Source organism: Triturus cristatus, chromosome 9, assembly GCF_964204655.1.
Source record: "Triturus cristatus chromosome 9, aTriCri1.1, whole genome shotgun sequence".
Taxonomy (NCBI): domain Eukaryota; kingdom Metazoa; phylum Chordata; class Amphibia; order Caudata; family Salamandridae; genus Triturus; species Triturus cristatus.
In genome coordinates this window covers 1,014,955,024-1,014,979,282 of record NC_140592.1, presented here as the reverse complement: position 1 = coordinate 1,014,979,282, position 24,259 = coordinate 1,014,955,024, and the positions used below count along the sequence as shown (strand labels likewise).

At 45.0% G+C, this 24,259-nt stretch overlaps 1 protein-coding gene across 1 annotated transcript in view; it reads right to left on the bottom strand.

Annotated features, from left to right (window-relative positions):
• The window catches only part of ANGEL1 (angel homolog 1), a 332,990-nt gene that overhangs the window by 283,467 nt on the left and 25,264 nt on the right, over positions 1–24,259 (bottom strand). The window contains exons 2-3 of the mRNA XM_085626689.1: positions 7,397–7,981; positions 5,999–6,222 (exon numbers count right to left, since the gene is read on the bottom strand). Coding sequence (XP_085482815.1) covers positions 5,999–6,222; positions 7,397–7,981 — 809 coding nt within the window. The remainder of the gene's footprint in view (positions 1–5,998; positions 6,223–7,396; positions 7,982–24,259) is intronic.

Sequence of the window (24,259 nt, the reverse complement as noted above, 5' to 3'; positions counted from 1 at the left end):
AAGAAACCCATGTGTGTTGTATCTAAATAAGATAGACTGGAACAGATACAGGTAGCCGGGGAGGCGGGTGGGCGTGTGTAGATCTGCAGCTCTACATGCCAAGAACAGATGCATACTGGTAAGTAGCATATTCCGTTCGAGGCATATGAGCTGCAGATTACACACTTTTGCATAGACTATATAGCAGTTCCCAACCCTAGCGGCGACCACCGGTATCTGTTGCAGTAGTTTGAAAAAGTGTTTTTAGTACAGCCTGGCCCACACTAGCTTGTTGTTTGGTTTGCACATCTACACAGTAATGTTTAGTGAAAGTGTGCGGTGTTGACCATGTAGCTGCTTTGCAGATATCATCTAATGGAATGTTCCCTAGAAAAGCCATAGAAGCCCCTATCTTTCGTGTAGAGTGGGCTTTAGGGGGAACAGATAGCGTGCGTTTTGCCTTGTGGTAGCAAATCTGTATGCATTTTACAATCCACCTAGCTATACCTGATTTAGAGATGGGGTTGCCTTTATGTGGTGGAGAGAAAGAGACAAACAGTTGTTTTGTCTTTCTGAAAGGTTGTGTTCTCTGGATATAGTAAAGTAAGGCCCTTTTAACATCCAGTGTATGTAGAGCCCTTTCTGCAACAGTTTGAGGTTGCGAGAAAAAAAACGGTAATTCTACCGATTGGTTTAGATGAAAGTGAGAAATGACTTTGGGTAGGAATTTTGGGTTAGTACGGAGGACAACCTTGTTCGGGTGCATTTGGAGAAAAGGTTCTTGTATAGTAAGTGCTTGTATCTCGCTGACCCTTCTAAGGAAAGTGATGGCTAAAAGGAAAGCTGTTTTCCATGTGAGAAATTGCAGTTCACATTTATGCAAAGGTTCGAAAGGCGGTCCCATTAGCCTTGTGAGAACTATATTTAAGTTCCACACAGGTGAGGGTGGTACTCTGGGGGGAATTATTCGTTTGAGGCCTTCCATGAAGGCTTTAATGGCAGGCACTCTGAAAAGTGATAGGTGCTGTCTGTTTTGTAAGTAGGCGGCAATTGCTGCGATGGTGTAGCCGGATGGATGTATATGCTAGGTTACACCTTTGTAGATGGAGTAAGTAGCATATGATGTGCTGTATAGATACGTCTAGAGGGTTGATTGTGTTCTTATGGCAATAAACAACAAATCTTTTCCACTTTGCCGCGTAGCAGGCTCTAGTAGTAGGGTGCCTAGCTTCTCTGATGACGTTCATACAGTCAGGGGGAAGGTTAAGGTATCCGAATTCTAGGATCTCAGGAGCCAGATCGCAAGGTTGAGTTGAGCTGGGTCCGGGTGTCTGATCTCTCCATGGTTCTGGGTTAGGAGGCATGGTGAGAGGTGTAACTTTTGGTGTGGCACTACCGAGAGTTCCAGCAGCGTGGTGTACCACGGTTGTCTGGCCCATGTTGGAGCTACTAGAATCAGTGTGAGGGAGTGCTGTTGTAGCTTTCGCACCACTAATGGAATTAGTGGGAGAGGTGGAAAGGCATACACAAATTTGCCTGACCAGTTCATCCATATCGCATTGCCTTTGGACAATGGGTGTGGGTATCTGGCAGCGAAGCTTGGGCATTTTTTGTTTTCGTGGGTGGCGAAGAGGTCTATGTGTGGATACCCCCACATCTGAAAGAACGGGTGAAGAACCTGCGGGTGAAGTTCCCACTCGTGGATCTGCTGCGTTTGTCTGCTGAGCAGATCTGCCATGGTGTTTTGGACTCCTGGGACATGTTGGGCTAGGAGAAAGATTTTGTGTGGAATTGCCCATCTCCATATGCTCTGTGCTAGTTGAGAGAGCTGTGGAGTGTGTGCCGCCTTGTTTTTGAATGTAGTACATGGCCGTCATGTTGTCTGTGCGAATAAGGACTGCCTTGCCTAAAATGTAAGTGTGAAAGGATTTTAGGGCAAGAAAGATTGCCAGTAACTCCAGATGGTTGATGTGGAGTAACTTTTGTTGCGGCGTCCATGTGCCCTGCACTGTGAGGTGTAATAGATGAGCTCCCCAGCCGGAGAGCGATGCGTCTGTTTTTAGGATTATTTGTGGAACCGGGTTCAGGAACGGTCGACCTCTGGAAAGATTCGTGGTGTTCCACCACTGTAGAGAGCGATGGGTGCGACCGTCTACCAACACCAGATCTGTCAGTTGCCCCTGGGCCTGGTTCCATTGGCGCGCTAAGCACTCTTGGAGTGGACGCATCTGGAGTCTTGATTGAGGCACTATGAAAATGCAAGAGGCAATCATCCCTATCAGTTGCATAAACACTCTTGCTGGGAGAGAGTGTTGAGGTATGAATCTTTGACGCAAAGCCTGAATGCTTGCAATCCTGGCAGGATTGGGGTAGGCTATGGCTTTTGAGGTGTCTATGGTGGCACCGAGGTATTGCTTTGTGTGGGATGGTATTAGCTGGGACTTTTGGTGGTTCACCGTGAAACCTAGCTGGTGAAGTAGTTGGATTGTAGTGGCGGTGTGATGTACACATTGATTGTAGGACGTGGCTTTTATTAGCCAGTCGTCCAAATATGGGAAGACGTGAATGTGCTGTCTTCTGAGGTGTGGCGCCACTACCGCTAGGCACTTGGTGAATACCCTTGGTGCTGTTGTGACCCCGAATGGGAGCACCTTGAACTGGTAGTGTTGCCCGTCCACTACAAATCTGAGGTACTTTCTGTGGGCATGGTGTACCGGAATGTGAAAGTATGCGTCTTTCAAGTCCAGTGTGGTGAGAAAGTCGTCTGGGAGAGGAGCGGAAGTACCTGCTGAAGTGTTACCATGTGAAAATGGTCCGAATGTATGTATGTGTTTAGAGGCCGGAGATCTAAGATAGGTCGTAGAGTCTCGTCTCTTTTTGGTATCAGAAAATATAGGGAGTAGACCCCTAAATTTTGCTGATTGGCGGGGACTTGTTCTATCGCCTCTTTTTGTAGGAGGGAGATTACCTCCTGTTTTAGTAACGTGGAAAGTTCTTGTGACATTGGGCGTTGCCTGGGTGGAATGTTGGGGGGGGGGGGGGGGGGGGGATGTCAATTCTAGGCAGTACCCTGAACGAATAATTTGGGTCACCCATCTGTCTGATGTGATGGACTCCCAGACGTGAAGGAAATTTTGTAGTCTGCCCCCGACTGGAGTGGGATGGTCTGGAGGGGGCAGGGGGAAGTCATTGGGTAGGCGGTGTGGCAGAGCGGGCGGTATTTGTTTTGCCTCTGCCTTTATTGTTATTGCCTCTATAGCCGCCTCTTTGATAACCTCTTGTGAAGGTGGATTGAGCAGGGGAGTTGTAGGAAGTGGACGCGCTATCTGAGGAGTAGCCTCTGCCCGTGCCCCGAAAGGAAGAGCGGCGAAAGGAGCGCCTAGGAGGGTGTGACTGTAGGGCTCCCATAGATTTTGCCGTATCTGTGTCTTTCTTCATCTTCTCGAGGGCCTCATCTACCTTTGGACCGAATAGATGTTGTTGATCAAATGGATGATTTAATATGGAGGCTTGTACCTCAGGTTTAAAGCCTGAAACTCTCAGCCAAGCATGGCGACGGAGGAGGACGCTAGTGTTAATGGCCCTGGAGGCTGTGTCTGCTGCGTCTAAGGCACAGCGTATAGAGGTGTTAGTTATGGTCTTACCCTCTTGAATTAATTCATTGGCCCTATTTCTGTATTTTTCTGGGAGATGGTGCATGATGGTTTCTAGTTCATCATAATGCGCTCTGTCGTATCTGGCCAATAGCGCTTGAGTGTTGGCGATACGGCATATATTGGCTGCCTGTGACGCAGTGCGCTTTCCTGACGCGTCCAGGAGCTTTGACTCTTTGTCAGGTGGTGGTGCTTCGCCTGACGCCTGGGAATTTGACCTCTTCCGTGCAGTGGATACCACTAGGGAATCCAGTGGCGCTGGCCCTTTGATGTAGGCAGGATCTGTGGTGGCAGCTTTATACTTTTTCTCTATGCGTGGGTTTAGGACCCTAGCCCTGACTGGGTCTTTAAAAACCTCTGGCGCATGTTTTATTACCCCTTTGAGCATAGGTAGTATAGAAGTAGACCTATGTGCGGTATCAAAGGTGTCGAGGAGGAAATCTTCCTCTACCGGGTCAGTGTGTAGCTCTACCCAGTGATAATGTGCCGCCCTCTGAAGTAGGTGGTGAAAACCTAATGAGTCTTCTGGTGGAGATGGCCTGCATGGATAAAGGTCATCTTGTGGGACATCTGGACTGTCTGGATTATTATAATCGTCCCATGGGTCTGGGGATCCTGTAGGGGTGGGGTCTTGTGGCACATCTGCTGGATCGTAGTATGGGTCCCCCTGACCATCATGGTCTGGAGACGGGGTCGGAGAGCGATGAGGCAGGGGTGGAGAAGGCGGAGGGGGCAGAGGTGGAGAGGGTGGAGGAGGTGGAGGAGGTGGGGAAGGCACTCTGAAAGGGGAGGTAGCACAGTCTTTCCTCTTTGGAGGTGAAGGCAAAGCTGGTTTGTCCAAATGTCTCTTTGTAGAAGAAAGAGCCAAATGTCCAGTTTTTGGATCCTTGGTAAGTGTCTTTTGCAAAGGATCCGGTGTAAACAGTTCTTGAGACAATGGCTGTTCAGTCGGCGCCGAAGGTTTCGGGGCCGATGGCTTTTTAGGCTTGTCCTTGCCGTGCTTTTTTGGAACCTCCGATTTTTTGGTTGGCGCCGAGGCAGGCTTCGGCGCGGGAGTGTCGGTGCCGAGGGTCTTATGATATTTGGTCGGTACCGAGAGGCTGGGTTTCGACACCGAGGGCTTTGGTGCGGAGCTCGGTGTCGAGGTAGAGGCCGATCTCTTTTTCGGTGCCGAAGTGTGTTTATCGGCACCGCTGGCAGGCTGGCTGGAGCCCAAGCCGCCGGAAGGCTTATTAGGCTTCTTCACCGGTCCCGAAGGTGGGGTGTTCGAAGCAGTGTCTTTGGTCTTGCCTAGGCCCGGAATCGAAGGCGTGACCGAAGCCTTTTTGGGTGTCGGCGCGGGTGTGGGAGGGGGTATTTTACTCACGACCCTCTGAGCCGGGGTGATGTCCTCCACATCCGAGTCGTCGGCTTCGGAAGCACTGACGAGGTCCTCTTCCGTGTGCTGCTGTCCCGGAGCTTCGACGTCGTCCCCGAAGATGTCAACTGGAACAGAAGTCGAGTAGTGCACCATGTTTCGTCTGGCCCTTCGATCTCAAATAGTCTTTTTGGATCTGAAAGACTTGCAGGCGGGACAGTCTTGAGCCTCGTGTTCAGGGGAGAGGCAGAGGTTGCACACCTCATGAAGATCGGTGTGGGGGAATTTGGACCCACATCGAGGGCACTTCTTGAATGGAGTTCTTTCCATCAGCCGGGACCGGAGCTTGGATAGGCCCAAAGGCTGCCGTCGACGACTGGAATCGAAGGTGTGTCGAAGATAAGGTGATTGAGGAGATCAGGATCTGAACAATACCGCGAAGAGCGAGGATTCCGCTTCGATCGTCGAACTGGAAATGTTCGGAACCGGAGCGCGAAGTATTACATCCGAGCCCGATGGCGGAAAAAAACAATCTGAGGATGGAGCCGAAGCCCATGCGCAATACGGACCAAGGGAGGAGTCACCGACCTCGTGACTCCCAAAGACTTTCCAAGAGGAAAAACAAACTGCAAACATCCGGGCCCAACACCAGATGGCGATCTATGCAAAAGTGTGTAATCTGTAGCTCATATATGCCTCGAACACTAATTTCAGATGGCCATAACTATGATGGTCTACTGTAGGTTTCCTTAGCCACGGAGTGCACTCGTTGCTAAAGTGAAAAATGCAATGGAATTGATTATCTACTTTGGCAATGTTAGGGTGTGCAATGAGCTAATGGATTTTATATGCAAGTATTTTCATATTACCATAGGAAAAGCTTGGTAAGGAGGCAAACATGAAGAACCATGCTGGTTAACAACTTTGGGTTTACATAAGGACTTTTTCAGAATTCATGTTGCATGAGGAGTATGCCAGCAGTAGCATGACCTTGTATGCTTATACTCACATCAGGATCCCAGTGCTGGAGCTCCTGTAAAATGTTCTGATAGCGATAGTCCCAGCTCAAGATGTCCGGGTGGCAATGAAGGTACAGTTCTGGACTCTGCAGCACCAAGTCCTGGGCTAGGATGTTGTACGACATGACAGTGAACTCAAACTGTGTAACTCCTCCAGGGTTCAGATCACAGGGGGTAAGAAGTGAAAAGTACTCCCAATCTCGCCATAAAATCTCTGAATGGAAGGAATACAGAAATAAATCAAAAACCTTTCCTATAGACTGTCATCAAATTCTTGGAATGGCTGGGGAGCTATTTATTTTTAGGTCAAAATAACATAGGTTTGGTTTGTTCCATGGCTACATCATCAATAAAAGGTCTAGTGCAGTCTTAAGTACCCATACAGCTCTCCTTGAAATTTGGACAGTTGCCAATTAAACCTTCATTAAGATGTCTAGGACCGTTCCACTTTCCAGCACATATACTCCTGAGAAGCAAACGTCACTTTGCTCCTAAGTCTTGCACATTTGTTTTGCATTCTCCTCCAATAATTTTATGGGACGTATGCTTTTGTCCAGTATGTCTCTCCTCTCTCTGAAACAAGACATCTCTCAGTTTCGTTTTTAGCAAGAGGTTTAGAAAAGTCTAACATTTCCCTTAGTACATCTCTTCCCAAGATGAAAATGTCACTTTATTTATATTTCAGTGCTCTCTCTTAAGAAGTCAAGAACAATCCTAAGATTTCCCAATGCACCTTTATCAGGAGTTTTGTTCCAGGATGGATCTATCTTCTAATACATCGGACCCAGAGATTGTCAAGTCTCACTTTGTACCGGTACGGACTGGCTCTACTGTTCTCTTTCTGCCCTTTGAATATTACTCAACTACAAATGTCCTTCACCTTCTCACCGAAAATGTAATCCATGTTGCTGCCTATTCCAACAGAACCTGTTCTCTAAAACAACTCTTTATTTTATTGCGAAGAAGATATTTTTTGTTTTATAATCTAGCAAATACCTAATGATGATACCTTACTGAAAGGTTTCATTTCCTTCTCTGGCAGTGGGTGATATTCACTAAGGTATCCTCCATCTCCCATGACCCTCTCTACACAGTTTCCTTCCATCTTCTGCGGATGTAATAAAGTTGCCACAGAGGACCTCTGATTTTATCGCATGGCTACAAAATTCAAGAACTGGGAAACCTATGTTCCCTGTATATATCCTGTAATATAAAATTAAGGAAAATAATCTAATTTCCTATTAAATCTCCCATATTTCCTATCTCATGTGTCCTTTACTCCCTGCACTGCTGGTTTTGGTGCTGTGGAGGTAGGGATAGTACTCTTGAGAGTATACTACGGATGCACTGCAGCCCCTACTTTCCTTGATAAAGCAGTAATTACTCACCATGGTACGGAATTGACTCTGGCAGCGATTGCTCCATACAATGAAGATTCCAATTTGTGCATGTAGACGTTTCATCCAAATTTGCTGTGGATGCCAAACTCCACTCCAATACAGCACTGTCTTCATGCCAGCTGTGCCCAGATAAAGGAGAAAACTGAGCTGGATAGTCCAAGACCCCATGGGCAGCCAGTGGCCTCAGCATTGTGAGATCCTTCTCTGGCTCCACAGTCCCATTAGCAGCATCAGCTACAGGCACTGGCAGCATTGCACCAACTGGTCCATTCCGATGAATGACAGGTTCTTCTACCTCTGCCAAACCCAGGGATTGGCAGGAATGTAGTATCTGTCCTTGTGGCCAGTTTGTCCCTGTGGCCACCCTCCCACACCCGGAGGCTTCAAAGTCCTTTGAGTCTGGTTCCCGGCTGCCATCCCCTTCACCTATATACTGCTGTGTAAGTGATCTCTGCTCATCTCGGAGCGACGGAGGAGAGAGCACTCTGCTGCCCGACATCACAGAGCCCCCTTCATCCCCACAGGAAAGATCCTTCTCAGGTTCTGCATTCTGCTCACTCACAGTGGAAGTTCCTGCAGAAACAAAATAAAAGAGTAACAAAACTGGTCGTTTGTTAGCCAATAAAAATCCATACACCTGTAATGTATATTTCTGAAAAACTATTCCTGACCTTCAAGGCCACAGGACAGTGGATTTGAAGAGAGTAACCTAATGGGTTTGCTGCTAATACAATAAACGAGGAAAGGATAATGAAGATACCACAAATGAGAACCACCAACCTTTTTTACACTCTAAAACCAGCCCAATATATCCTACAACCAGGGAGCAACAGACATGCAAGTTTAAGTACCCCCTACCTCTGCTTTGAGGAATATACTGAGTTGGGCTTAGTTGCAGGGCACTTATGCAACACGGTACATACCGGGGTGTCAATAGGCACTGATAGAGTTTCCTTTCAAAGGCAAAGCAACCACACCTGCCCTCCCTCTTATTTCTATCTCATCTCCTCTGCTACTCACTACTCCCAAGTTATCTGCTCTCCACCAACAGAGAGACGTACTCAATAATAGATCTTAGATTAGGATGAACAGCAGCTCGATAACTAAGTCAATCTGTCTATTGGATAATGGATGTTTGTACATGTCATTAGAAATGTGAAATCTCGGACTAAAATTTTAAATGTGGCGGCTTAAAAATGATGTAGCAGAATCTTCGACAAACATTGCAGTTTTCCAAATGACATGTTACAGTTTAATAAGCTAAATCAAGTCTTGCCATTACAAGACAGTCTTATTGGATGCAATACAATCCACTATTTAAAGCCAGATTGCCATAGCAGCTCTAAAGAATAAGAAGACTAGGCAAGCGCTGCAAACAAAATAAAAGTACAAACATCTAGAGATCAAACACATTAGTAATGGCTATCTGACATTATTAAGTGAACTAAAGTCAAAACAATATGAATGCAACTAAATAATAATGGATTCATTCATTAAGATTTATTGAGGATTTCTCAATAAAATCAATTTGAACAACACAATAACAATAACACACAGCACCTCATTTTAGGGTCAAAATCCAAAAACAACGTACACCTTGATAACAAAAATACCCAATAGTAATAAATGATAATATCTACATCTATAAACTTCAGTTTATTTTAAACCACTTGACGGAGAGGATATATTCAAACAGTAGAAAACGGTTACATACACATTACATTTCATTAGCATGGACTACCATAAGGCTTTCATGCGTAGAAAAAGGCCTGCCAATGAAATACACTGCAGTATCTGTTGGCATTAATAAAGTTAAATCGTAAGTGTAAAAGAATAGCAGTAAAGGGAAAAAGACAAAAAATATGGACTACAGCTGAAACACCTGAAAATACTAAAGATGAGATAAGAATCTCAGCAACTTTTTACACAATGTCCCAAATTAATGAGTCAATGCATTTGGAATCACATATCTCAGGGTGAGAAAGCTTCTTAGCTGTGATAATATAAAGCGATGACAGAAAATACATCAAATATGAGTAGGAAATAAGTGTGGATGAATATGAGACAAGTAAAAATGAAAATATCTAAAATCACAAAAATACCCTTGTCTTGGAGGAAGAATTGGTTAATCTCAGACTTGCCAAAAAATATGTCCCCAGATCCTGTAAGGATGCAGAAGTTTCCCATAATCCAATCTGTGACGCAGACTTTGCATACAAACGTCAGGACCTGGGACAACACATTGCATGACTGACACTGCGCCCGTTACTGTTGCAAAAAAAAAAGGTTCTCCGTAGGGATGGATAAAAATATTATATGTCAACAATAATAACATCTTATTGGATGGGCAATCTGATTCAGCGAAGAATATTTCACATTGTGTTGCACACATCTTTTCACAGACATACATTAAAACATGTTAACATTTAAACATTTGCCCGCATATGGCATGTTCCAAGATGCATTCTAGAAAATTTCTAAATGGAAAATGTCATATTATCCTATAAAGTCCAAATGTACTTTATCCTTATCATTCAATAATTTGATATGCCAAGGCTTCTACTTTCCAATTTCAACATGTGGTCCGGCCTATTGATCGCACGGCAACCAGTCCTGAAGGTATATAAATGCCCAGATATGGTAATACAATATCCTCCAGATTTGTATCCTTAAGAGTGTCTTGTCGCACTCCTATAATCAAGTGTCAGCACATTTTGGTCTATGTATTAAGGTTTCCTCAGGAGAACAAGGTCCAGTGCCTACACACTCACTGTTACTTATGGTTATGCCCCTCCCCGAGGAATTCTGGCTGCTATGCTGTGTGAAAGTCTATCCAAGCTGAACACAGTGAGAATCTCTCATGTCAGCAGAACGCTTTGAAAGAAAGTCGTCACAAGTATCCCTGTGGTTTCATGGTCACACATGAACCCTACCAGTACTGTGAGTATGTGGGCACTTGACCTTGTTGTTGTGATGTTGATCAAATGCCAAGTTTATTTCTTATAATTCACTTAATCATGCTGGTATGGTTGTTATATGTTGTTACACACACCAATCGATTATTAGCGGATTTGATTCTTGCCTGAAGTAAACACTCTCTGGCACTGTTTAGTTTGTAAAATAAAACAAGTGTCTTGAAAGATAAAGGGCCACATGTATGAACCTATTTTGAGTTTGGAAACAGGCCGATTCGGCCCGTTTGCGAATGCAAAAAATGCTTTTCCTATGTGTCAAACCCTATTTTGCGCTTCAGTAACCTTTCATCAAATCGCAAAATGGGTTTTCGATTCAGTATTTGGAAGGGGTGTGTTTAGAGTGTCCATTCCAGATATCGAATCGCAGCGGTATGTATGAATGTTTTGTGACTGAATGCGGTTGCAAAACATTTGCATTTTACCACCAACTTCAAGTTGGTGGTAATGCATTTACAAATGGGAATGAGTCTCCAAGGGACCCTTCCCCTTGTGGAATGAGGCGAAAAAGTTTAAGAGCCGGACCACTGCCAACTCTTAAACAAGCATTGGCATAGCCAATAGGTCTCGCCTTTGGGACCTTATAAGTATTTAGCCATGCAACAGTTGATGTTGTTGCACCAAGGATATTGTGCTGCATAACTAAATATTTGTATGTTCTGAAAAGCGAGACAAATTGGCTATGGCAATGTTTTTATAGCATAACTATGTTTCTAAACACTACTGCAAAGTAATGAATTGTGTTCTACTGAAAAATCTTGTTCTAGCTTTTTTGCTCAAAAAGCAAATGTGGAACAGCTTTACAATTAGTTGCAATGCTAAATTAGCCTTGAAGACTAAAAATACAAAATGTTACTTCTGAGCAATGTGCAGTAATATTTTTACATAAAACACCCAATTAGAGCTTGGTAGTTTGGATTTTATTTTTGAGCTATTGGCATTGCTAATATGTGTTGTTTTTTTGGCACCTTATAAGTGTGTAACCAAAGATATTGGCAATGGTTTGTCCAGGAATAACTCACAAATGTTTGTTAGTTTAAATTTTATTGCGAGAATTTTTAGGTAACATTTTTAGTACTTTAAAGGAAAAAAATATATTTATGATGTACATTTATACATGTTTTATAACTATATTCATTCTGTTGCAATATCTTTAAAAAAAATTGTAATAATGCCATTGCAAAATATTACTTCACATGTCTGCGGTAAATATGGCATAAGTGCATTGGATAAGTCTTCCACATCTGCATTGATCATAAACCAGTCCATTAGAAGTTCATTGCTAATATCCATAGATTGATATGTTTCAGTAGTGTGCACTTGTGTTGTTATTGTAGATGGCCCCAGAAATCTGTGCACATGCAGCAGCCACAGGTTCAAATGAAAGCAGGGCTTACTCTAAGTTTCATTCTTCCTATAACTTGAGAAGAGAGGCAGCATGTGCTAGGAGAGATCGCTTGTTTATATGGTGTGTGTAGAGAGCAGCCCCTGTTTTAATGTATTATACTAAAATACATGCTAGCAGATACTTTTGACAAAATACGATTATTTTTAGTGCAGCTGCTAGATATGTAGCACAGTTATTGGCAGAGATCAACAAGCCACAAAAACAGATGGCCCCAGAAATCTGTGCGCACACAGCAGCCACAGGTTCAAATTAAAGCAGGGCTGACTCTAAGTTTCATCCTTCCTATAACTTGAGAAGAGAGGCAGCATGTGCTAGGAGAGAGCGCTTGTTTATATGGTGTGTGTAGAAATCAGCCCCTCTTTTAATGTTTCATACAAAAATACATGCTAGCAGATACTTTTAACAAAGTACGATTTTTTTTAAGTACAGCTGCTAGATATGTAGCACAGTAATTGGCAGAGATCAAAAAGCCACAAAGTTGTTTAAAAGGAACCGGTTGACAAGGGAGGGCGAGGCTGGCAGTGTAAGGGAAAGTAAAGAAATATAAACAAGTGCGCTTGGCCACGTTAATTACAAACAGATGGCCCCTGCTCGCTCCTGCAAAGTGGACGCCACCACAAGCACGAGTGCTTGAAAAGTGCTGACCGATTTCTAAAGGTCATCTCCAATAGCAGCGCTGCACTAGGCTCGACCTAACAATGAAAAGAAAACTTCATTTTTTTCCTTTCAACGCAACCTGTTTTCCTTTAAGGAAAAAGGGCTGCATTAAAAAAAAATATATTTTTTTTTATTGAAAAGCAATCACGGACATGGCCACCATCCCTGCGATTTTAGCGATTCCTAGGGGGTCGCAAATTGCGACTTACCTAATTAATATTAATGAGGTAGGTCGATTTGCGACCCCCTAGGAATCGCTAAATTATTCTTTTGGAATTTCATAAATTAGGAATAGCGATTACCTAATTGCGATTCACTGAAAATTGCAATTACGTAATCGCTATTCCAAATGATGATACATGTGGCCCATATTTTCTTATATTTTCTAGTTTGCTCAAGTTTATCTACTTCTTTGTGGACATTTTTTTCAAATGTAATAATTTCAACCAACATTTTCTGAGTGGCTGGTCAGAATTTAGAAGGTATCTCAAGATCAGTGTAGCTTGTTTCTTGAAGGGTGCCCAATTTCCCAAAAGAATCAAGAAATCATATCTTCCCAAAAAAAAAAAAAAAAAGTGCAATTTCCATCCTCGGTTGAGTCAAATCAGTTTCCTGCACTGAATCAAAAAACAACAGTGCTTTTTCCAAAACCCGCTTTTCACATTCATCCAAAGTTTTGGTCTAAATGTTATGAATTGGAGTTGGGTCTCTGTCCCCCATCTGTATGTGTATCTCCAAGTATTGCTCTTGCAGGCCCCTAGGTTCTGCCATCGTTTTATAAGCTCTCGCCTTGTGCTTCATAAAAAACCTATGCCAGGTGGCTTGAATGAACCGCTGTGTGCATTTACACAAAAATAAGAAGAGCTCTCCGAAAAGTTTTTTTTAATAAACTTTATTTATTAAACTGCATGATACAACATTCACTGTACCTCATATATATGAAAGATAAGTTGCAGCATTGTTTTATAACTTTTGTCCCCATCCCACCCCCCAACTCAACTGTAATTCACAGACACAAGTGACAGCATTTGTAATACAAGAAGTTATTTTCTGCAACAGTAATAGCAGCAAGAAGAGTATGTAGAGCTTGCAGAGACCTAACCATCCGTACAGACAGGGTTTGCTACTATCGATTAGGTCATATCCGGGTGTTCCAACAAGTATGCTGTCAGTGGAGCTAAGAAATCTCTGGGTCTAAAAGACATTGGCAGTTCCTCTGCATATATCTCCAGTTGTTCTTTACAATATACTAGGTCTCTTATCCACTTTGCCATGGTAGGCACCGCTCTGCCGCCCCAGTGCATTGCAACAGCACGTTTAGCAAATAAGGTGGAAATAGCAACAATTCGCCTATTGCAAGGCTTAATCTTCTGCAGAAGCCCTAGGAGACATAATTCTGGTGTACAAGGCCAAGTGCATGAAATTGGCCCATCTTGCCCACATCTGGTACATCTCGCATCCTCCCTTAAACCAAACCTCAGAAACTGTGCAGGGGTATAAAAAATCTGATGTAAATACTTAAAATGTATGATGCGAAGACTGTAGTTGGCAGTCAGGTGTCCAGTCAGCTTGCAGCAAGATTCCCAGTTTTCCCAGGACATGGGTGGATCAAGTTCCTTGTTCCCTTTATCGAGCGCAGGGGAGCTAGACCTGTCATTTTCCCTTTGAGATGGATTATACAATCTAGTGATTAGTACTTCACTGTCCCCACAGACACGACCACCTGTAGCGCTTCAACACTTTAGGGTCGTGTGGAAACTCAGGGGACAGAGCTTGCACTGCCGCACGCAGCCTGGCATATGTAAAACCATGCATTAATTTATATGCTTGGCCAGCCATAAAATCATTCTGGTATATAAAAGATTCATTTAAATACATGTTCCCCAGTTTCGTTACACTAGCAGTTTGTAGGACCCAGGGCCCCACACTCCTGCGCCGTAGAAATGCCCGGGTGTGCTGCGATTGGCATGTCTGGTGCATAAAGATAATCCCTTCCTGCACGGGCAGCCAGAGCCCCCCACCGCAAAGACACTGCATCTGACCGGGTTGAGCTCTTTTTTGGAACCGCCCTCACTCCCAAGCAAGACCATAGTAGCCAGCGGGACTGGAAATGCAATGTCCGCCTCCACTGCCAAGTGAGGCAGGAATCGCTGTGGATAATGCCAGAAATACACGCATTGTGCCGGTGCACACAGGTAATATAGACGCAAATCAAGCACTTCGAACCCCCCACGTTCAAACTGTAGTGTTAATGTGATCCAGCTGCACCTAGGCTGTCTGCAACCCCATACCAGAGCCATTAGACTGGGCTGCATTCAGTGCAATTGGAATGTTTACGAAAAGATAGAGGAGCTTGGGAAGAATAGACATTTTCACGACTGCACTTCTATCGGCCAGTGACAGTAGGAATCGAGTCCATTGTGAAACCTCGTCCGTAATCCTGGTAATGGCGCGTCCATAGTTCATCTTGAGCACCGTGTCAGGGCCCCTGTGCACCCAGATCCCCAGGTATTTCACTGGGTCAGTCGACCAGGAGAGTGGGTACTCCAGTGCTGTCTCTTGGGTGCAGTCCGTCAGTGTGATAACAGTGGACTTACACCTAACCCAGAGTGTCTCTCAAACAGCACGTATTCATGAATCAGTGGCGCTAGTTGCGTGGCCGGTTCACGGACATAAAGCATCATGTCGTCAGCATAAAGAGAGATAAGCAATGGGCGCTGTCTGAACCCCAGTGCCACCTCAGCGTGCTTTTGCACACTAATTCTCACGGCATTCTCATTCTCCGCAGCACGACGAACATGTATCCCCATTGTACCGAGTCAAATGCTTTCACAGCATCCAAAAGCACCGCACTCGGAGGGAGCTCAGGGTCTAGGTGATGCATTCCAGCATATATAGTCCTTAAATTATGTACGGTCGAACGTTTCGGGACAAATCCTGACTGGCTGGGGAGTATCAAGTTTGGGATCAGAGGCTGTAGCCTATTGGCGATTAATTTAGCCAATATTTTAGTAGTGATGTTTATTAGGGACAGAGGCCTGTATGACTCGCATTTATTGGCAGACTTGTCCAGTTTTAAAGGGTAATAATCAAAGCCTCCCTGAGGGTTGGGGGTAGGCTGCCAGATTCGTATGCCTCCGCAATGACTGCGAGCAGGCACAGAGCTAGATCTTTAACATACGCCTTATAATATTCACTGGGAAGCCCATCTATACTGGACGTCTTGCACGTCGGAAGGGCCATTATAGCTTCTTTTACATCCTCCACATCAAAGGGCTGTGTCAGGTAGGCCTGCTGCCCATCAGATAACCACCCTAATGCAATGTCGTTCAGATAACAGAAAATTTCATCCTCGCTCGCCGAGGGCCTAGACCCATATAGCTTAGTGTAGAAATCAACAAACACTTTACGGATCTCCAGGGTGGAGTGATGTGCAATGGAGTCTTCGTCCAGCATTTCGTTACGTGATTCTGCCCTTTAGGAAGTGCTAGTTTATGTGCCAATGATCTACTAGGTCTACCACCCTCTCTGTAGAAGCGCGCCTTACATCTCCTAGATCTGTGCAGCGCCTCCTGGTCGGCTGTCTGATTGTGTTCTGATACCAATTTCCTAATTTGTGCCAAAGTAGCAGGCACGGACTTAGCTCATATACATGCTCTAACTCACTTATCTTGGCAGCTAGACTATTTATTCTGTTCCAAAGATCTTTCAAAACACCGGCCTGAGCCCCAATGCATTCCCCTCTTATTGTAACTTTAAAAGCCTACCAGAGGGTGTCTGTACTTTTGACTGAGCCCTCATTTTCAATAAAAAAATTGGAAATAGCAGCCCCAATAGTGGTCCGGAACACAGGGTCTAGTAGGGAGGATTGCTGCAAATGCCACTGAAATGGTGGTCTGACCCATGCAGGGAAATGAAGCTCTAAAAGGACAGGGGAGTGGTCAGAGAGCGTTTTAGGCAGATGTTTAACCAAGACCCATCTCCTTTGAGACCAGCCAATAGTCCAACATGGACCAGGAGCCATGAGCGGTAGATACAAATGTGCCTTCTCTACTAACCGGGTTTAGGGACCTCCATATGTCTTGAAGCCCCTCAGACTCCATCAGTTCGAAGCCTGCATCCCATGCCCTGTAACACCCACCGAGTGGTTGAGCCCGGGGTCTAGGCATACATTTAGATCACCTCCCCATATTACTGCAGGGGGGGAAGGAGGTAATGCGCCTCCAAACATCACTAAAAAATGCTGGATCATCGATGTTGGGACCGTATGTGTTCACGAAAAGCACCGACGTGCCACCCAGTTTACCCTGAACCAGCAGCCCCCTTCCCTGCTCATCTGTTTCAGATTTAGTTAAAGTTAAAGAGGTACCCCTCTTAACTAAAATCAGCACACCTCTAGAGTATGAAGAACACAATGCTGCAACATGCACCATAGCCCAATGACCCCTCCCACGCTTTGCTCCGTATACTTGGTAAATATGCGTCTCCTGAAGCAGCGCGACTTGCACATCCTGTTTGTCTAAAAAAGCTCAAACATAACAGATCTTTTTGGGGTTGCTGAGACTTTGCACATTCCATGTTATTAACTTGATAGTACTACCCAGACGCGTATTTACTGATCATACATTGCAAAATATCACTCTGTCCCTTCTCAGATAGATCCATCTTGCTATCAGACCTGTCGCTTTTTACATTACACTGTGTCTGCAAAGTTTCCCCCTGAACCTCCCCACCCACTTCAGCACCCCAACTTGCTAAAGACACCCCTGGGAAATACAAACAAGCTCTTTCACAGAAACCCAACCCAAAGAGTTAGTCGGGGTACACCCATTAGAGAGCACTAGAGTGCATTCAGCCTCCCAGTGGTAGGGGAGGTGGCTGTTCTTGTCCAGCGTCCCGACTTGACAGCACAGCCAACACACAGTACCTGTAACACTGCATAACATTCCATCCCAATCCAGGGGATATGCTCAGCCTGGAGCCCCACATGTTGCAACACATCTCATGAAGATAGCCTGCAGCAATGATACCTCTCATCTTCCACCTGCAACCCAAGCAGACTTGTATGGACTCTCAGAAACATAGTTCACTATTATGTGGGCTCAGCTAGCTCCTCACAGTTCCTCCTCATCCTGGTCAGCGGCGAATTCACGACATCGTTTTTTCAATACTTTGAGGTGTTCTATGTCAGCTTTCGTAGTACTGAAGATCCTGGAGGACCCTACCTGCCCTATCTTCAAGTGTGCAGGGTAGAGCATTGCATAGGGGATGCCTTCCGCCAGCAGCAGTTTTTTGATCTGTACGAATTTCCATCTCGCCGCCTGGACATTCGTGGTAAAGTCCAGGAAGAAGGCTAGCTCATTTCCCTTATAATTAAGAGTACCCTTTTCTCTGACCATTCTGAGGATGCTGTCTCGATCCCTGTAGTTTAGTAGCAGTGCAATAATGGGTCACGGCGGAGCCCCAGGGACTGGGCGGGCAGACATTGAGCAGTGTGCACGCTCCACAATCAGCAACTGCGACAGGTTATCCTCTCCAAAAATATCTTTAAGCATTTCCTCCACGTATACCTCCATCTTCCCAGTGTTGGTCGACTCTGGCTGAGCCGTAATTCTGAGATTGTTCCTCCTTGATCTCGCCTCCAAATCTTCGTTCTTTGCCTGAATAAGAGCCAGCACTTTGTCAAAGTTTTATTGGAAACTGTGCGCAGGTCATCTTCCGCCGTGGAGACTCGTTTTTCAACTTCCCCCAGCCTGGTGTCCTGCTGGTCAAGCTTTGCAGCCATATGGTCCAAACGTGAATTAAGCGCATCAATTCTCCCATCGATTGACTGCAGGCTATGCTGCATTGGCAGAAGTGTGGCCTCCAGCATCGGAGTGTTGTCTGCTGGGACCTCAGCCTCAGAGTCCGAAGTCTGTCTGGACTGCAATATTCCAGGTTTGCGCAAATTCAAATATGAGACGAGATTGTGTCGTGTCCGTTTTTTCCATGGTGTCCAGCCCCGTTGTAGCACTGGTGAACTACACACCCTCCTACCCAGATCTGCAGACAAATATAGGGCACTCCAGAGCGGATCTCTTTCACGTGCGACAGGCTGTGGACCGTTAATGTGGACGTCTTCTCCTCTTGGGACCGTCGGTGAGTCACTGTGTCGCCACTGGCCTATCCAGCCCAAAAACAGCTACAGCACTTAGCACAGTCCCATGGGCTCGCCTCCCTCAGAGCATGAACTAGCAGGCCTTCAAGTGGAACCCTTTTTCAACATGGACGCCACAGGCCAATCTTTCGCGCCCAGTGGCCACTCAGTCTTCCAGGTGATCTTTGCACACCCCCAATTTCACTGTGCGGCTGTCACGCACACTGACCTCCACGATCTTGCCACAAGATGAGGGGCTTCCAGTTTACCAAGACAGAGGAGACTGCAGGTATGCTAATAAGCGCCTACAGAGTTCAAAGCAATTCCTGCGCACTCTAATTTCACAGCCAATGCCTCCTGGGGGGCCTTTATGTCAGGGCCACAGTGTCACATCGGTCCGGGAAACTCACTCAGGCTCCCTAACACGTCCCCCACAGACGAAAAGATGCTTACTTCACAAGAATGCCACCAGGGGTATATCCGCCACTTCAAAGGCGCAGGCACTCACCACGGCTGTAGAGCAGCGAGCTGGCAGCATCTTTTCCAGGCCTGGCGGCCTCCCGCACCAGCGGCGTCAGCGCTTCCTGCCAGGTCCCACAGCTGCAGTCGTCGATGGCACAGGAACCCCTTGCCACTCTTTCAATGTCTCCACGGCCCAGCTTACGAACGGTGAGGCCCCCAAAATCAGCTCAGCCTCACCCTGCCTCACAGGAAACTCAGCAGCAGGGGGGACAGGCGCAGTCCTCAGCCATGAACCCCTAAAGCCGCAGTGTCTCCCGCAGTCACGATATTGCAGGCGAACAGCCTCTTCACGGCCCAACGGCGGTCCACACCAGCAACGATGTCCCCTCCCAGCAGGCCTACTGGGATCTGGCCCCTTAGTTACTCAGGCCCCCACCGCTTCACATCGGTCTCCGCTTTCAATAGCACCAGCGGGGAATTCATCCAGGGGGCGTGCTGCCGCGTACCACAGCGCAGGATTCACCACTGCACAGGGGAGCAGGTCCGTTCTTCAGTCGCAGGCCCCAATCGCCATTTTAGTCTTTTCACGCAGCAGCCCCACAAGTCCTGAGCTATGGCACACCACGGTGATTTCAGCATCTCTTTTTGCCACAAACTGGTCCCATGTGTCCGTGCTGATCAATAACATGTGGATTGTAGCTGTCTGCCATGTCTGGAAGCAGGATTGTGGTCGGATATTTGAACGCCTGGCAGAGCTGCTCTAAGGCGCAGCCATCTTGCCGTGCGACCTCTAGCGCCCACTCTCTCCGAAAAGTTGATGAAGCATCTTCTGCTTCTCTCCTGAGATTGATTCAATGGTCGAGTGTTCTTCGCTTCTGAATAAAAATCGTTTTGTAACTAGGGGTTGTTATACGGTTTCTACGAATAAGCAGGACTGTGCATTTGGACAACATGACCTTCAAAATATGGGGACTCAGTTCACATAGAAGATCAGAAAATGTTGGCCTAATTCCTAGTTAGCTCACAGTGCCCCATCTGAACCCCTAACCCTACCAGGGTAACAGATGGTATCAGCAACCTTGTACATGACCACTCTTATTCCCCAAAGACATTGTGGAAACAGATCTACCCTTATGTTATCACTTTTGCATGCTCAAGGTAAACATAAGAAAAATAATAAAATGGCTTTTCAAACATTTATTCAAACAATCGTATCCTGGTACAAAAAGCGTATGCTGCAATTATTAGGGAGACGAAACAAAGAATTGACACCAGCATTATGCAAATGGTGCAAAAGAGAAACAATTTAACCATGATAACATTAGTTTGTGAATATACTCGTATCTAATACTACCTATAGAATCGAGACCATAGTGGGAGTATCCTCTCCCAGATCCATTGGGATAGCCTAACCCCTCATACCTAGGTATGATGTGCCAGGAAGACAGTCTGATGTAAAGCAGTCTACCGTTCTTTGCAGGAGAGAGGTCAAAGTCAGCAGGACTGCATCTCAGTCACAATGCATAGCATTCTGGGACAATCTCAGCCGAAGTACTCCTCTGCCAAAAGTGGCACAGAGGCTGTTTATATAATGAAAGCACCATTCAAATCAAACTGTGCAGGGCTGTTTATATAATAAAAGCACCATTCAAATCACACTGTGCCAACGATGCAATAGTGTGTCTGGCAGCCGAGAGCTGCCGCCAACTGGACAACGTAAATACAAGGGCATCGTGTTCTATGAGCCTCACCTAGGACAGAGTGTACGTATAACATGACAATAATGCTTACTAAGAAATTAACTTCATGTACAATAGCTTCTCAGTACATTATCGTGTAAGTATAAAGAATGTAAAAAGTCACTATTAAAAAGAAGTCAAACTAAAATTTTAAACTAAAATGGAGGTTCAAAACGGGCCCTAATGTAACATCACAACAGGGTATATATTTTTTTCTAACCTGAAGCTTGATATATCCCTTTGATTTTTTTACAAAATTTTCGCCTCCAGTGTTGTTTGCATAGATTGTGATATCCTTCTTGATCTTGGTTAATGAGGTCCTCAGGCTGGACCTCAGGAGTTGTAGAAGGAAATCTTGATCCATGTCCTGCTGCGCCAGTTGTAACCCCCATGTGATTTGGAATTGAACTGTGAAGAGCAGCAACAATTGGGGGTTCTTAACTAAGGACTTTGGAGGAACAGCTTGCTGTACCGCCTGCCTGGACTAGAAACCAGGCATGGGCTTACTCCACCTCTGTCATCCATTTTTTTCCCACCCACATTGCTTGCCACGTTGTGGCTTGCATTTATTGTTCCGGTGAGTCTTGTACTTGCCATATTCTAAAATCACTTTCCTCTTTCTAATACTAGGGTACAGGGGTGATGAAAGAACACTGTGGTACCAATGGGGCTTTAGTGTTCCAAGGAAAACCTCACCCTCCCCTCACACCCAGGAACCAAAGCAGATGGAAAAAGAAATGCAAAAATGATTAAGGGCCATATGTAGATAAATATATTTACCGATTCATAAATACCGAATTTTACCGATTCGGTATTTATGAATCGGTAAATAGTATGTAGGTAAATAATCGGTAATTATTACCGATTCGGTAAATATCGGTATTTATGAATATGTATTCACTGAATCGGTAATAATGCATCCCTTCCCATTCATTCCTATGGGCCTGGAGGCCCATAGGAATGAATGGGAAGCCATTTACTATTACCGATTCGGTAAATACCGAATCGGTAATAGGGGAAGCATATTCATGGGTGGCAGGGTGTCACATTGACACCCTGTTGCACCCCTGATTCGTGCATGTGTGCACATGTGGCGCACATACATGCCCTAAGGGCATGTATGTCTGCCACATGGCACTTTTAAATCAGCCAAATATAGCTTTTTGAAAGGTATTCGTTATTTATCATCAACCTGTAGTTGGTGGTAAATACCGAATCCTTACTACTGAAATTCACTCACTTGAGTGCTCCCTACATATGATTTAAGGATTTGGTAATTTACCGAATCTGTATTTTACCGATTCGATATTTTACAGATCCCTTACCGATTCGGTAAATTATCGAATCCTTAAATCATGCCTCCTACATCTCAAATGCCTAAATACCGGTCGGTAACGGGATACTTACCGATTTTCGGCCGTTACCGACCGGTATTTAGCTACCTACATATGGCCCTAAGTGATGTGTGGCAAGCACAGCAAGTGACTGGATGTGAGAATGAAATACTGCATTCTTAATTAGAAGCATCACTTACAAGACGCGATATCAACCGATTAATTGGGACTAAAGCAAAAATGTTTCCATTTCGCAATAATGTACACAGGGCAGTTCATAGCAGTCAACCTCAAGCACTTATCTTTCAAAGATGGTAGCTATAGTTACAGAAGAGGTGAAGGCTTGGCCGGAATTCAGTATTAGTACTTTGTCCATGATAATTCTTCGCTCCCGATCCAGTGCCCCACTTTCAAACTCGTATTTTATTCCGAGCCCCAGCAGTCCAAAAAGCCATTTCAAAAGCCCTACAATGAAATTTAAGATGCTTTTTTTTGGTTTCAGTGCCACTTTCAAATGAACGGTGTAGGTAAGGAGGGAATTGTTTGAACGACTCCCTCACCACTGTGCCACAGTTAACACTGCATGAAAAATACAGGGGGCGTGGAAAATTGAAAAAATCCGACTTCCTGCCCATGTGTCCTGCGAGTAACCGCCCAGCTGAAAAACGAGGTTGTGCAGAAACAAGCATTGGCAAAGCCAATAGGTCTTGCGTATTTAAGATCTATTGGCTTTGTCAATGTTGGTTTTCGTCATATTGCACAGAAGTGTCAATGTTGTTTTTAGTCATTTTGCACAGCAGCGCTGCTGCTGTGCAAAAAGTTTGTAAGTACAAAAAACAAGAGTGCTGAGACGCAGTCAACACTGGCCACGTCAAAGTGCTTTCATTTATTTATTTTCAGCCATGTAGCAGAGCGGCTGCACTGCTGTGCAACATGGCTAATAAATAATGACGAATCAAATAGATCTTGCATAGGCAAGACCTATTGGCTTTGCAAATGCTTATTTTCAAAAGCATTTTAACAACTCCCAACAGGAATACACTGTACAGGCTGGTGAATGTTTGAGACTTTTTTAAAATCAAAGTATATTTCTCACTGAAAGATAGACTAACAAATTAAACTGAATCAATAATCTATTAAAATCCTATAAATTGTAGAATGTTGCTTACAGAGGGTCAACTTGAAGACCGTTACATTTAAATTTGATTTTAAAGTCAATGCTAAATGTAAAAATGTTCTCTCCAGATTTAACTGTACATCACCATCAAACGATCAGAAGTCTCTCATATTGGAACCCCACCTTTTAATATAAGATAACAGATACATTAGCACTACCAAGTCACAATGCAAAGAGCCCTCTGGAACTTACATCAAATGCACAAAATTGGCCTTTCGCTTTCCCATTCATGTAGGTCTTTCGTGTAGGCACAGCCAATCGGAAATTGGAAACTAAACTGTAGGTAAGCGCCCCTTTTTGCATGGTTAGCCCCACTTTGTGCCTGACATCGGATGCAACCAGACTTGAAGTGCCCTGGGTCACATCCAATCAGGGTCCCAAGGCCTGTGTTCTTTCCCAAGACTGTATCTTTGTATCCACAATTGGCACATCCCTACCCACACGTAAGCTCCTCTTAAAAGTACCATGGATACCCAGGGCACTGTGACCAAGGAAGGCCCCTAAGGGCTGCATCACCTGTTGAGTCACCCTTAGATGCCCTGCACCTTAACCCACACACACTGCCACTGCAGGCTGTGTGCTTTGGTGCAGAGCAAAGTGAAAAGTCGACATTGCATACAATCCTTTGTGCCATGCCTGCAATCCACTGCCAAAGGCCAAGGTAAGATAACCCTCTAGCAGGGTGCACTAGCCATAAGGTAAGGGTACAGAGGCATGAGCCATGTACCCCTACTGTGTTTAAGTCCATTCTTGGACATTGTAAGTGTAGTAAAATCATAAAGAGTATATGGTCTGGGAGTTGGTCACTACGAACTCCACAGCTCCATAATGGCTAAAAACTGGGAAGTTTGGTGGCAAAGTTCTCAGCACATTAAACCCACACTGATTCCAGTGTGGGATTTAATGTTGAAGGCATCTTAGAGATGCCCCCTGAAAATTGACCAGCCCTGGTGTGGTTCCTGAATG